The sequence below is a fragment of the Thamnophis sirtalis genome, unplaced genomic scaffold, assembly GCF_051295495.1.
Source record: "Thamnophis sirtalis isolate CommonGarterSnake01/CBP01778 unplaced genomic scaffold, rThaSir2_p1.2 scaffold_10, whole genome shotgun sequence".
Taxonomy (NCBI): Eukaryota; Metazoa; Chordata; class Lepidosauria; order Squamata; family Natricidae; genus Thamnophis; species Thamnophis sirtalis.
The window spans coordinates 364,536-377,459 of NW_028261390.1; the positions used below are offsets into that span (position 1 = coordinate 364,536).

General features: G+C 61.3%; 1 protein-coding gene across 3 annotated transcripts; it reads right to left on the reverse strand.

Annotated features, from left to right (window-relative positions):
• Positions 1-123: 123 nt before the first annotated feature.
• On the reverse strand, positions 124-5,863 carry IDH3B (isocitrate dehydrogenase (NAD(+)) 3 non-catalytic subunit beta). 3 transcript variants are annotated; one of them, XM_087723866.1, is made up of 12 exons: positions 5,761-5,863; positions 5,626-5,679; positions 5,463-5,546; positions 5,239-5,359; positions 5,092-5,152; positions 4,861-4,993; positions 3,831-3,964; positions 3,271-3,373; positions 2,757-2,903; positions 2,552-2,646; positions 2,331-2,391; positions 1,935-2,155 (listed from the first exon to the last, which is right to left on the reverse strand). In XM_087723866.1, the coding sequence occupies exons 1-12, from the start codon at positions 5,809-5,811 to the stop codon at positions 2,066-2,068; spliced, it is 1,134 nt and encodes a 377-aa protein (XP_087579992.1). In that variant the 5' UTR covers positions 5,812-5,863; the 3' UTR covers positions 1,935-2,065. The 3 variants fall into 3 exon arrangements, with proteins under 3 accessions (XP_087579991.1, XP_087579992.1, XP_087579990.1); XM_087723865.1 differs by lacking the exon at positions 1,935-2,155 and adding an exon at positions 124-300 and having other exon boundaries at positions 5,626-5,842; XM_087723864.1 differs by having other exon boundaries at positions 5,626-5,842.
• Positions 5,864-12,924: the final 7,061 nt, after the last annotated feature.

The following is a 12,924-nucleotide window of genomic DNA, read 5'->3' on the forward strand; positions in this document are numbered from 1 at the left end:
AAGACTGCCCCTCCTCCCCCCCCCCCCCCCAGGATTCGGCCTTTTGTGTCCCCTGGTGTGGCTGCTTGTGGTGGGTTGGGCTCCTGTGAGCTCCAGGTGAAAGAAGGGTGTGGAAATCGCGCGTTGTTTCTGTGCTTTTTATTGCCTGCGTGACCATCAACAGTTACAATAAATTAGGAATAAATAGGTGAAGAGAATCTGCTGGGCCAGCCGAGTTCCCCTTCACTCCACCAGAGCTGCAATCACGGCCTGGGTGAAGTCGTCGGAGGTGGCGTAGCCCCCCATGTCTGCAGTCCGCACCTGCCAAGAGAAAAGCAGCAGAGATGCTGGGGGCTCCGTAAGCGCCTCGCCAGGCGTTCGGAGGCTGCCCTGGGGGGGAACAGCCGGAGGACTCTCCTCACCCCCATTGGGCCTGCCTGATCAGGGACCCACAGCGGGAGGGGAGGGGCTGGTTCAATGGGAACTTCAGAGCTGAAAATGCCCTCTCCCCCCCTCTGCTTTTTCCAAGCCAGAATTCTTCACTTGCAGCTTGGGGGGGGGAGAGAGAAAGCCCCCTTTCACAAACTGCTGAAGGCCGCGTGGAGGTGGTGGGGCCTGGCTGCTGCTCCAGAGTCCAGGGGCCTCTTTCTGGGCAGGGAGGACCCCCATGGGCCACCCATAATATTAGGGGCTGGCAAAGACTACAGGGGGCAACTTTAGGAAGAAGCTGCTGCTGCCCCTTGCCCAGAATGGATCAGGGGGTCCATTGCGGGTGGTCCTCAACTTACAACGGATGGCTTAGTGGCCAGTCACCTTTCCAATGGTGACTTACGGGGGGGGGGATTACTTTGAAATTCCCCCCCCCCAAATGTCACGTGGCCACCCTCCAGGTGCTGGGCAACCTGGCTGCAATTGGTGCTGTGCCCAGAGGCCCCGCAGCCATTTCGCAGCACTTTCTTGCCCTGCCGACTTCCAGGGAGGGGCGGCCCAGAGCAGAACGGGGGGGGGGGGGGTTCGCCTGGCAACTGCGTTGGTTGCTTCATGGGCCCCCCAGATGAGGGGGCGAAATTGGGTGGCTCCCACGAGGACTGTCGCTGTCATGGCTTGTGACCATAAAGGGGGAGACTCCACGGTTGTGGCCAGTCTGGCCCAAGAGGCGCCTCTTCTGCGTCCTGACGGCGGTTCTCCGCCTCTTCCTCTCCGGCCACGCCCAATGGAGCGCAGGGGGGGGGGGTCAGGCCAGTGGGGGGAGGTCCTCTCTCTGCCTCAAAGGAGCCGCCCCTTCCCTTGGCACAGCCAAAAGGCATTGGGGGGGGGACGGGACAGGAGAAACTGCCAGGTGTTTGGAGGGAGACCAAGATCAGTTCCAGGAGGATCTGTCCCTGGTGGAGACTGAGCAGCCCAAGGGGGGGGGAGGAGCCCCCAGTGCCTCTTCCCCCCCCCCCAGTTTTCTGGGCAGATTGCCAGGGGGGGGGAATCTTCCTCCAGAATCATAAATAGTAATTTTAATGTCTCTGCCAAGTCCCAGAGGGCAACCAGGAGCCCCTCCCCCACCCATGAGATCCCAAGCTGTGGGGGAGGGCCTCCCCCGAGGGGGACCAGGGGAGGGGCTTCCAGAGAGAGGAGGCCAAGGGAGCAGGGCTGCTTTGGGGGTGGGAGGATGAGGACGGGGCTGTTCAGGGGGGTCTCTCCGTCCCAAACGCCCAAGCCAGGCTCCTCCTGGCCCCCCAGGCCCCCCCTGTCAGTTGCCAGGAATTGGCCAAGAGCCGGCTAAGAAAATCCCTTTTATTCACAGACAGGATGGAGAGCACAGTCCCAGGTTACACAGCACCCCCACAGGGGGCTCCCCCAGCACCCCCACCCCGAGCCCTGGCAGGCTCCAAAGTCCAGCACAGCAGAAGGCCTCAGGCATGACCACCACCCCCCCAGCAGCGGTCACAGAACAAACTCCTGTTGGGCAACCCCCCCCCAGCCCCTTCTAGACCTCTGGAGGACCTCCAGGCAGGAGGGGGCTTTCTTCCCCAACGCATGGGGGGGGGGGATCAGCTGCGGAAGGGGGCAGGTGTGGGCCAGGGGCAGCCTGAGCCTAGACGCCATAGGGGGGGTGGAGGTGGTCAATGACAGACTTGGTGAAGTCCGAGGTGGTGGAGTAACCCCCCATGTCCTGGGTCCGCACCTAGAGGGGAGGGGGGGGAGAGAGGTGGTCAGACGGGGGTCCAGAGGAACCGTAGGAAGGGGACGGGGCAGGCAGCCCAGCCAGGCCTTCTGCCCACGCACAGCAAGGAGGAACCACTCCAGTCCCAGGACCCCCCCCTCCTCTGCCAGGCGCCACAGGGCAGCCCCTCACTCACCTTGCCCACTTTGATCACCTTCCTCACCGCGTCTGAAATCATGGCCGAGTGGTGCTCCAGGCTGCTCGGGAGAGAGAGAGAAGGGGGTGCATCTCAGCAGGGGGGGGGGCAGGATGGCTCCCCCAGCCACTGTTGCCCTGCCAGGCAGGCCGGGCGGATGGGCAGGGAGCAGCCTCCGGGACCCCCCGCTCAAGCCCAGCAGCCCCATCCTGGGCACCTACTTGAGATGGCGCAGCATGTTGGCCGAGGAGAGCAGCATGGCCGTGGGGTTGGCGATGTTCCTCCCGACCGCCTGGGCAAAGGGGTGACGGGCCCCCTGCAAGAGGAGCAGAAAGGTGGTTCCCGCAGGGGCCCCTCCAGAAACACCCGCCGGCCCCGCCCACCCCCGGCAGAGGAGGGGAGGGGCAGCCCAGCCTCGTCCTCTACCATCTCAAACACGGCAAAGTCGGCGCTGTAGCTCTCCCCCGGCACCACTCCGGCCCCTCCCACCAGGCCGGCTGCCAGGTTGTCAATGATGTTGCCGTACAAGTTGGGCATGACCAAGACGTCAAACTGGTAAGGGTTCTGCACCAGCTGGAAAACACACGTCCCACACGTCCCTCTGGCTCTGTGCCCACCTGGGCCCTCAGGCCACACACCCACAGACTGGGCAGAGCTCAGCTGCCTCCCCGAGGGGCCCTTGGAGAAGAGGGGGGGAGGCTCCGCTCTGAAACCGCTGGAAGTCCAGCTCCCTTCCCCCCCCCCCCGAAGCTTTCTGAAAAGTTATCTCTGCTCCCTCCCCCACATCAAAGGCTGGGAGGGGCCCCTGGAATCCAATCCCCTCCAAAGCCTCCCAGTGAGGAGGGGGCTCTCCTGCCTCTGCTCAGACGCCCTCAGCAGAAGCCAGCCAGAGCCCCTCCCTCCCTCCCAGGCACCCTCCCCTCTCGGCCTCTCGCCCTACCTGCATGCAGCAGTTGTCTATGATCATGGTGTCGAAGGTGATCTTGGGGTACAGCTCAGCCACCTCCTCACAGCAGCGAAGGAAGAGCCCATCCCCCAGCTTCCTGGAAGTGGGCGGAGGGAGAGAGAGAAGTGGGAGGGTCAGCCACGGGCCATCCGCCTTGCCAAGAAGGCTCAGCCGGAATCCAAGGGGCCGAAGGGGCCGGCTGGGTCAGCCAGGGGCCCAAAGCACAGCGGCCTCTCAGCAGGCAGCAGAATTGGAAGCTGCTGCGGAGGCTCTTCTGGGCAGAAGGTGGAGGCGGCTGATCCTTCTTCCCAGGCCCAAATTAAAATTTAAACAGGTGGGACAAGACCCACCCAACCTCCCGAGGCCTTTCTGGACCAGGGCAAAGGGAGAGAAACCTCCCTGATCTCAACCTGCATGGGGGGTTCTTCCTTTGCCTTGGGACAATTTTGCTGCAGAGCAGGCACCCCCCCCGTGGGCAAAGAGATCTGGGGGATCCCTGGAAGGCCCTCCCCCAGCCCCCGCCTGGGTCCACTGAGGCAGGCAGGCTGACGTACATGATGTTGGCCTTGTGCACCGCGGTGACCTTGTTCCTCCCCTTCTTGGTGGCAAAATCAAAGGCGAATTTGGCAATGCGCTGAGATTTGGCCCTCGTGATGATCTTCATGCATTCAATGACCCCCTTGGCACTCTGAAGACAGACAGAAGCCCCCTTGAAGCCCCCCACTGGAGTCGCTGGAAGGGAAGCTCCCCTTGGCCTGCTCTCCCTGCACTGCCTCTACATCAGGCTGGCCACCAAAAGAAGCAAAGCCCCCCACTCCAGAGAGCCCACATTCTGGGTCAAGGGTCTGCCTCCTCTGCAACTGGGAAGGAAAACCCAGAGAAGTCTTTGCTCGGACCTGCAGAAGAATTTCCCTCTTCCTCTGGCATTTGTTTCTCTTTTCCAATTGTTTCCTCTAGATCAGGGGTCCCAAGGCCCCCCCCAGCCCCAGGCTGCTGACTGGTAGTGGAACAACTGGAGAGTGCTGGGTGAGAGAGGGAGGAAAGCCTCCGCGGCACTTGGATCACCACCTCTGCTCCCCGGGCATCGGGTCCTCATCAGAGCACAAGCCCCACCAGCAACTGCTCGTGTGAGGGATTTGAGTTGCACATTCCTCTCCCTCCTAGATCTGCGGGGGAAAAACCGTTTTCCATAAAACTGGTCCCCGGTCCCAAAATGTTTGGGAACCACTGCTGTAGATGGATCTCAGAAAGATCACCCGGGGATCCTTAGTGGCTGATGGGGAAGGCTTAAAGCCTGAGGCCAACAATGGGAGCGGAGCCCTCTGGGTCACCTGTGAGACGACACGCCCACCTTTCTCTTCAGCCCACGGGAGGAGTTTTCAAGCAGGTTGACCTTGATCCTGTGGGATAACTGACCTGACCCTCCCTCCCACACCCCTGCCCTATAGGTCCTCAGGGGTCCCTTTGGCCTGCTGCAGCCCCACCCCAGGTTCACTGGAGATGCCGGCAGCCCCCTCCCCCCCCCCCGGATCCCTCTGGAAGACCCGTAACTGCAGCCGCCAGCGGGAGGGTGGGTGGGCTCACCTCGTGCTCCAGAGAGCTGTACTCGCCCTCCGTCTGCTCCCGGATGATCACCAGGTCCAGGTTGTTGTGCCGGGTCTTATAGCCGGGCAGGCTGCTCACGTGGACCACGTTGGCAAAGAGGTCAAGCTTTCGCCTGCAAGGAGGAGCCGGGGGTGGGTCCCATCCTGCACCCCCCCTGCCCATCCCCCCCTCCCCGGAGCAAAGGTGGGGCTGCCGAGGGGGCCCACCTACCTCAGCCTCATGTCGTAGGAGGCCAGCTCCCCTTTGAACTCCATGGGGGTGTGGATCTTCCCTGCAAAGGCCAGAGAGCGCAGGCGGTCAGGGGGGCGAAGGGCTCCGGGGCCCCCCCTCCCGGGGGTCTCGGGGCAGAGGCCTCACCGATCAGGGCCACCTTGCTCTTCTGCATGGACTCCAGCACCTGGTCCAGGATCTCCTCCGAGGCCAGGTTCTGCACCTCGCTCAGGTGGTGCTCGTCGAACTGCACCGGCACGCCCGCCACCTGCACGGCACAGCGGGGGACCGAGGGGAGGGGGCTGGCTGGACCCCCCTCGCCCCCCCCCCGCATCTCTCCCTCCCCCCGCCAGCCCCCCCCCCGCGCTCACCTTGAAGACCTCCTTGACGGAGTGCATCAGCTCCGGCCCCACGCCGTCCCCCGGCAGCAGCGTCACCGGGAAGGCGCCCTCCGCCTGCAGGGAGAGGGAGGGTCGCAAGGGGGCCCCGACACCCCCCATCGCCCCCCCCATCGCCCTTCACCCGGAGCCTCACCTGCGCCGCCCGCTGCAGAAGCGCCGCCGAGCTGCAGATTCCCCGCAGGCGCCGCTGCAAGACAGAAAGGGCCGGGTGAGCTGCCGCCGCCGCCCGCCCCGCCGCCCCGCGGCACAACGGGACCCGGTTGGTCACCCCGCCGGCCGAGGCTGCCCGGAGGCCCCTCAGCGCTGCCGCCAGAGCCATGGCTGTAGAGATCCAGGCACCATAGAGAGCCCGGCGGGGAGAGCGGCGCCTGATCTTCCGGTTCCGCTCTCAGCTTCCAGGAGCGTCCGTCGGGATTGGCCCTTGCCCATCTCAAACCCCACCCCCACGTCCTCGGTGGGCACGTGATCGGGGGAATGGCGCCACTTCCGGGCTTCACTTGAGGAGGAGGAGCCAAATCCAGGTGTTTTTTTTTCCACTTGTCAACTTTCAGCTGGGGAAACTACAACTCCCAGAATGCCTCGGGCGACCCTCAGCTGCAAAGGGCTGACTCGGATGCGGGCAGGCTGGGCGTGTCGTCTGAATGCAGCCACGAAAGCGTGAATAGAGGTCAGTTTTTGCAAAAATGAGAATGTTCCTCCAGAGACTCTGGGGGGAAGGCAGGGGCCTCGCCTGGGGAAACAGCCCCTTCCCTGGGACTGAAGCCGCCAGCTGTGGAGGGGGAGCAGTGGGGCGGCAGGGGCACCCTCGGCCTCAGGGTGGGGGAGCAGATGGGGGCCCAGGGCCGCCTTCTTTCCCAGCTGCTCATCCCAGCCAGGCAGCTGATGGCCACCCAGCCTCCATCTCGGGACGTTTAGGAAACGACCAGTTTGCCCAAGAGGCTGCAGGCTTCTCCTCCAGGGGAGCAACAGAACCTTCTGGAAGACCAGAGCATCCCAGCCCGGAATGGAGGCTGCCGGAGGCTCAGTTGGGAAACCTCGGGCCTTATTTGTGTGGAGTCCCAGGCAATTAGCAGCCCTGGAGGAGCTAATGGGTTGAGCCTGAAGAGGTGTGAATGGGGGGGAGAGGTGAAGGAAAAGGAGGCCTTCCAACTGGAGGGGCTGCCTGGGAGAGGGGCATGGGGATCCTCCCCCCCCCCACACACACCCAGGAAAAAGCTGCCTTCTTCCTTGCCATCTTTGCCTTTGCCATCCTTGCCAGGAAAGTGTCGGTTCCTGTCTGGAGGAAGTGCCCCAGCCAGAGGGAAGGTGGCAGCCCCGTTCCAGCCTCAGCAATGGAGCCCCCACTCACAGGGCCAACGAGGCTCCTCTGGAGGCTCCCCAGAAGGGCCAGAGGGCAGGACTTGCCGGTCAGAGGCAGTTGGGCTACCAGGCCATGCAGGCTTTTGCACAGCCGAAGCACAATAGTGCCCTTCCCAAGCAGTTTGCAGCACCTGTCCCACCTTCTGAATTCGGGAAAGGCTGCTCTGATGTGCTTGAAGGATCCCGGACTGAGGACCAGATTGTGAAGCTTAACCTCCCCAGCCAGAAAAGCAATGCAGCCGTGCGTCCGTCCGTCCAAAGGAAGGTGGAGAAGAGGGCTGGGGCAGGGGGAAGGTCGCTCCCCCTCTAGCAAAGAGACCGGCGGCCCTTGGAGCCCAACTGAAGCAGCCGGCTGGCCCAGCGTGTCAAAAGAGCCGTCTTTCTGCCCCCCTCAGACTCCTGGGAGGGAGCTCATCCAAGAAAGCCAGAGCTGAGACCGGAAGGCCTTTCTTCGCACAACCCATTGCTCACCTGTGGGACTCATTCCCGCAGAAAGGGGTGACGGTCACTGAAAGAGGTCAGGTCCGTCGTCAGCGCAGGACTGGTATGTGGGGACTGTCGGCCTCGGGATCTCTATTTCAGCGCATGTTAAAGGCAGTTACGCTGGCTGGGGAATTCTGGGAGTTGAAGTCCACAATCTTGAAGTTTGGAGACCCGACATAACTTACGTATCATTCAGCCTCCCCCAGATGGGCCTTCAGCCTCAGCAATGATGATTACGATGACACCACTTCCTGACTGCCCTGCATCTCATCAAGCCATCTCCCATGAGGCTGATGGCTGCCTTCCTTCCTGCCCAGTTCGGAGGGATGCCGTGGCACAAGTGCTGCTGAGAGCTGCCCTCCCTAAGGGGCTCCCGGAGTTCGGAGCCTGGTGCCCGTGTTGCCCTCCGTCCCACCAGAGGCCCAGCCCAGAAGGGTTGCTGGGCCAAGAGTCGGACTGGCCTCTGTGACCAGAGAGCAGGGAGCCCCCCCCCCCCGGGCACTTGGGCCTTTGCAGGGGGGGTCAGAGCTAGGAGGGGGCTGGCCAGGGAGGGAGGGCAGCCGGTCAGGGTTCTGCTGAAACCTCCGGGCGGAGGGGAGGATACAGAGCCAGGGAGCATCTCGGACCAATGAGCTATTAGCAATAACGTTTGATTATTTTTATTAATGTTATTAATGGAGGAATTGGGATTTTATTTGGGCCATAATAATACATAATAAATGCCTTATAAAAGAAAACCAATTAAGCCCATTTCCATCAGCCACCTTTGCATCTGAAGGTGCTTAGAGGGGCTGCTGTTGTCTCTCACAGGGAGGAGACCCCCACCCAACCCAATCCCACCCTCACCCTCCACCCTGGGCCTTAAGCTGGGAGGTTTCCCTTGGGGATCCAGCAGGTGTTTTAACAGGGTGAAAGCCAGGGTCCCAGGAGGGCCTCCCCCTCCTCTCTCCAGGGGGGCTGAAGAAGGCTGGGTCCCTTCCGGAATTTTCCCCAGACTGGGAATCCACACAGGGCTTGAGCCGAAGGGGATTCAGCTGTTAATGACCTCCATTGTTGGGCACAGCTACTGATTCCTCCCCCCTCCCCCAGAACAGAGCTTCCCCCCCCCAGCTCTAAAAGGGCCACTTTTAGCCCAGAATCCTCCTGGCTTTGAGCAGCCCCCTCCCCACCCGCCCTCCAGGGAAGCTTAATGGCCCCTAAGAATCCAGGGTACTTCACACCCTCCCTCTGATGAGCTCAGCATTAATGATTACATTTACTGGCCCATTCACGGAAACTGGATAATTATCTAGAAGACAAAGATAAGTGACCCATTGAAACAAAGCAAGAAATAATTACTTCAGGAAACTTTCTTCCGGCAATGTGATTTGAAATCAAATCCAGAGATTTCATAAATTGCGATTTCTTTACACTGGCCTTCTAATTACGCTGAGCAATTAAGTGATGGCAGGCAGTGCAAATTCTGGGAAGGCTTTTTGCAAAACTAACAAGGCAATGAGGAACCTTCACACCTCAGCCAAGATTATCTGTGCTTGGTGGTCATAGCCTCTTCATGACCATGAGATAAGCTTCCATGGAACAGTCCTTAAGGGGATGGCTGGTCTGATGTAATTACGGCCAAGGGCCATCGGCCTCCTGCAGCCTCCTGGACCTTCAGCCACAGCGGAATCAGGACCTTTGGTGTCAGTTGGGTGTGCCCCTTCCCACAAACTCCCCTCCCTCCCAGCTGTGCCCTGGCCTGATCTCCTGCCTCTCTTCCAAGCCTTGGTCTTTGAGAGCCCCCACCCTTTGGCCGAAAGCAGCGGCCTGCAAGGGCTCCTCCAATTGGCCTCCCTGCTTGGCCGTGTCCACTCAGCCGGCCACAGGCGGACTCAGCCCCTTCCCCACTGGAGAAGATGGGGGTCGGCTGCACACCCATTCCTCTGAGCCCTGGGCAGGGGCCCTCTCGGGGGGCTGCCCAGCAAAGGGACCCCTTTGCCTGTCTGGCTGACTTCATGGGGGGGGGGAGTTGCTTTCTGGAACATCCAGGATGAGGGATCCTGCCCTGTGTGGAGGGGGGGGGGGCTGGCCTTGCCTGCCAGGCGAAAGAATGACCATTTGATGCCCTGGTTAAGACACCAGGCTAGAAACGGGGACCCGGGTTCTAATCCCATCTAGACACAAACCCAGCTCTTCTCACAGAAGGGGGGAAACGGGGTTTATTCTGGATAGACCCTCCGTGCCTGGAGGGGGGCAGGGTGGGAGAAGCAGCCGTGGGGCTGAGTTTATGGTTCTGCAGTGGGCAGGGCCAGGAAGAAGCCCATCGCCTCCCAGAGAGCGCTCAGTCATGGCCCAAGCACCCCAAGCCCCCCCTGGGCCAAAAGAGAGCCCGAAGAGGTGGGGGGAGAACGTCCTCTGGAGGCCAAGACTCCCCCCTGGTCGGAGGCCTTTTGGAGACGCTGAGCTGGTCCAAACGATGCGCCTGGGGCCCTCTGGGCTCCACCCCTCAGCTCCGCAGGGCAGTGGCCTTGGGTTCGGGCCCTGGGTGCACGGCGAGTGGGCCAGGCCACCTAAGCCCAGGATGCCCAGGGAGGGGACCCCGAATGCCGGCAGCTCTTCCCTGGCACCATCCTCTGGGCTGCCCTGCCTTCTTCCTTCTGCACCCCCTCTGCATTCTAAGCCTAACCCCCCCCCTCCCCAGCCAAAGAATCGGGAAAGCCCTGAGTCGGCCGAGGAAGCTGGGACGGGCCCCCTCTGGCCCAGGTGGGCATCAGCAAGTGGGCCGCTCTCTGCTCAGCTGGCTGGCCTTGGGGGGCTGCCTGAGCCCCTCTGAAGCAGCTGGCCATCCTCCCTCCTGGCAGCCCCGGCTGAGAGTGGGGTATGGTGGGGGGAGACCACTAGCATGTGGGTGTCTTCCACAAACACCAGGATGGAAGGAAGCAATTCTCCCCCCCCCCCCAGACACACAGAGGGCAACGGTTCTTCCTGGCCCTTTGATAGGTGTGAGGTGGGGGGGGGAACTGTGCTGGGCCCCATCCTGGGACAAACAAATCTGTTTGCTTTCCTGGCGAGGGGTGGGCTCTTTGGGAGAGCTGTTCTCGGGCAAGGATGTTTAACCACTTTATGGGGTCTTATTTGCAGAGCTGCCTCTGCAGGCTCCTTTGAAATGGGGTGGGGGGGCTCTGCAGCTGCTCCCCAACCTACTCTCTGGGATGCCAGCCGGGGAGGGGAGGGGGGGGGCAAGTCAGCCTTTCCGAGGGCCTTGATGAGAGCCTGGCTGGCTGCAGCCCCTGCCTCCTCTCAGGATAAGCCCAGCCAGGCCCTGAGAGCTGTTTGGGGGCCTTTCCCAGATCACAGGCCAAAGAAGCTTCAGCTTTTAAGCTCCCCAGCAGTCCATCTAGGCCAGACCAAGGCAGTCCCCCCCATAAGGGTATGTTAGGAAGAGGCGGAGGCCTCCCGCTGACCAGGAGCTCCTGCCCTGGACTGTGTGTCTGTGCTCCCTTGGGGTAGGGCCAGGCCTCTGCTCAGAAGAGGGGTCTGCTCTGCCCCCCCCCCAATTCTGGAGCCTGAGCTGCTTCCATGCTCCACTGTCAGAATTCAGAGTGGCATCGGCCGAGAGAGCCCCCTCCAGGGCAGACGTAGCCCCCTCCTCTCCTCTTCAGAGCCAGCATCCTTCTCGGGGGGGATGGGGGGTCTTGGTTGGGCCCCCTGGCAGTGGAAGCCAGCCTTTGACTGCCCCCCTCCCTGATGCTGTGCAGGCATCCCCCCCATCATGTCCCCCCGAGCTTTCTCAGCCCCGCTGAGCCCTTCCTGTGGCCCCCGGCTGCCTGGCCCCCAAACCGACGTCCCATCGGCCCCTGAAGAGGGGAGCCCCTTCCGGCCCTTTCAGGCCACTGCTAATCCCAGAGGGACAAAGGGCGGCTGGGCTCCATCTCCCCACCTGGCTTCCTCCCTCAGCTAATCCCATTGGCCGCCTTCCCTGCCACTTGGATGCGGAGGATTACGCTGCCCAGGGATTGTCCTGCTGGGGCCGGAACTTCCTCTGGCTTCAGGATTAGCAGAGCCCTGCATGCCAAACCCACCGAGGGGTGCACATGCAGGGGGGGGGAGCTCTGGACAGGACAGCTCAGCTGCAGCCGTCGCAGCCATGAGAGTCAGAGAGGGGAAGCCTCAGGGGCTACGTGGAAAGACCCTCCCAAGAGCTCCGCATGGAGGGGCCTCCCCTGTCCTGGCCCAGCCAGCCCTGCTCCCCTCCTTCCTTCTGGGGATGGGCAGGTTTTCTGTCCCACTTTTGAACACACACCCCCCCCGAAGGGCAATCCGAGGCTGCTCCTGGCCCTCTTCTCCCTCCAGACTTCAAAGGCAGGAGAAGAACTGCGCTTCCTCCTTTGGCTTCTTGCAGTCTCCCTCGGCCTCTCCTCCAGCAACAGGGAAGGGCCCCGATTCCCCCCTTCCTTCTCTCTGCCTTTTCTGCCCACCCAGAAGTCTCTCGGGCTGCCTCTGTTGCAAGGTCCTGGCAGCAGATTCTTCCCAAAGCTCTCATCTCCTCCGACTGGCTCTCTCGGTCCCTTCTGGGACGCTGCCACCCCCCTGTCCCCTGGGGTGGAGGATTCCATTGATCAAGCCGGTTGTCTGGGCTGCATTCTTCCTCCTGCCTCCCAAGGCGAGTCTCACCCCAGGTGGGCTCTCAGTGGGCTCTCAGTGAAGGCCCAGCTGGGACACAGAGCTGGACTGCCAAATAAATTTCACTGTTTCCAACTTTGGGTGCTATAAATATATAGCCTTCTCTGTTGCGGTTCCGACACTATGGAACAATCTCCCCGTGGAGATTCGTACCCTCACCACCGTCCAGGCCTTCTGCACAGCCCTCAAGAACTGGCTAACCCGTCAGGCCTGGGGATAATCTTATTTCGCCCCTCCCGAATGCTGAGTGAATGTTGAGTTTTATTGTCTAATTTACTTTGTGCACATTTCTTTTTTTTCGTATTGTCCTACACTCCCCTTCCTTTTTTGATTGTAAGCCGCCCTGAGTCCCCTCAGGGAAAAGGGCGGCCTATAAATAAATAAACAAATTATAAATTATAAAAATTATCGGGAATGGAGCAATTTCCCACGTGTCCTTCTGCTGGTGCAGCAGACAAAAGACGTGTGAGCCCAGGTCCTTCCTGGCTTGTCCCTTGGGAGAGGCAGGTCTAGAAAATGCCTCCCCCAACTCCCCCCCCCTCAAGTGAATTGGACCAGAGGGGAAAATGCTGACTTTGAATGGATTTGACCCTCTTTGCTACACAGAGACTCCAGCTGGGTTGGTTCCAGGAACTCAGCTTCCCCACATTCCACTTGGGGAGGGGAGGCTCCTTCGGGAAGAGCCCTGGGAATCTCTCTGCAAGGAAGCACCAGGAGCTCATCCCAGCCCCTCCCCCAGCCCCCCAGTCCCTTTGGCAGGTAATCGTGTTTCCTGCTTAATCAGTTCCGCTTCTTAATTCCTGACTGGAAGATCCCATGAAAGTGCCACTGCACAACCACCGAGGGAGCCAGGAAGATCCCATCTGCTCCTCCCGAAATAGGATCAGCAGCCCCCCCACCCCAATGTGGGCAGTGCACCATGGAAGCC

What these genes read in the sequence shown, in the direction of transcription:
- IDH3B (XM_087723864.1), bottom strand. Translation starts at nt 5,811, where the DNA reads ATGGCTCTGGCGGCAGCGCTGAGGGGCCTCCGGGCAGCCTCGGCCGGC. An exon ending in TTCTGCAGCGGGCGGCGCAG is followed by an intron (nt 5,547 to 5,625) that starts GTGAGGCTCCGG and finishes CTCTCCCTGCAG; the next exon opens with GCGGAGGGCGCCTTCCCGGT. An exon ending in TAGACAACTGCTGCATGCAG is followed by an intron (nt 2,904 to 3,270) that starts GTAGGGCGAGAG and finishes TGTGTTTTCCAG; the next exon opens with CTGGTGCAGAACCCTTACCA.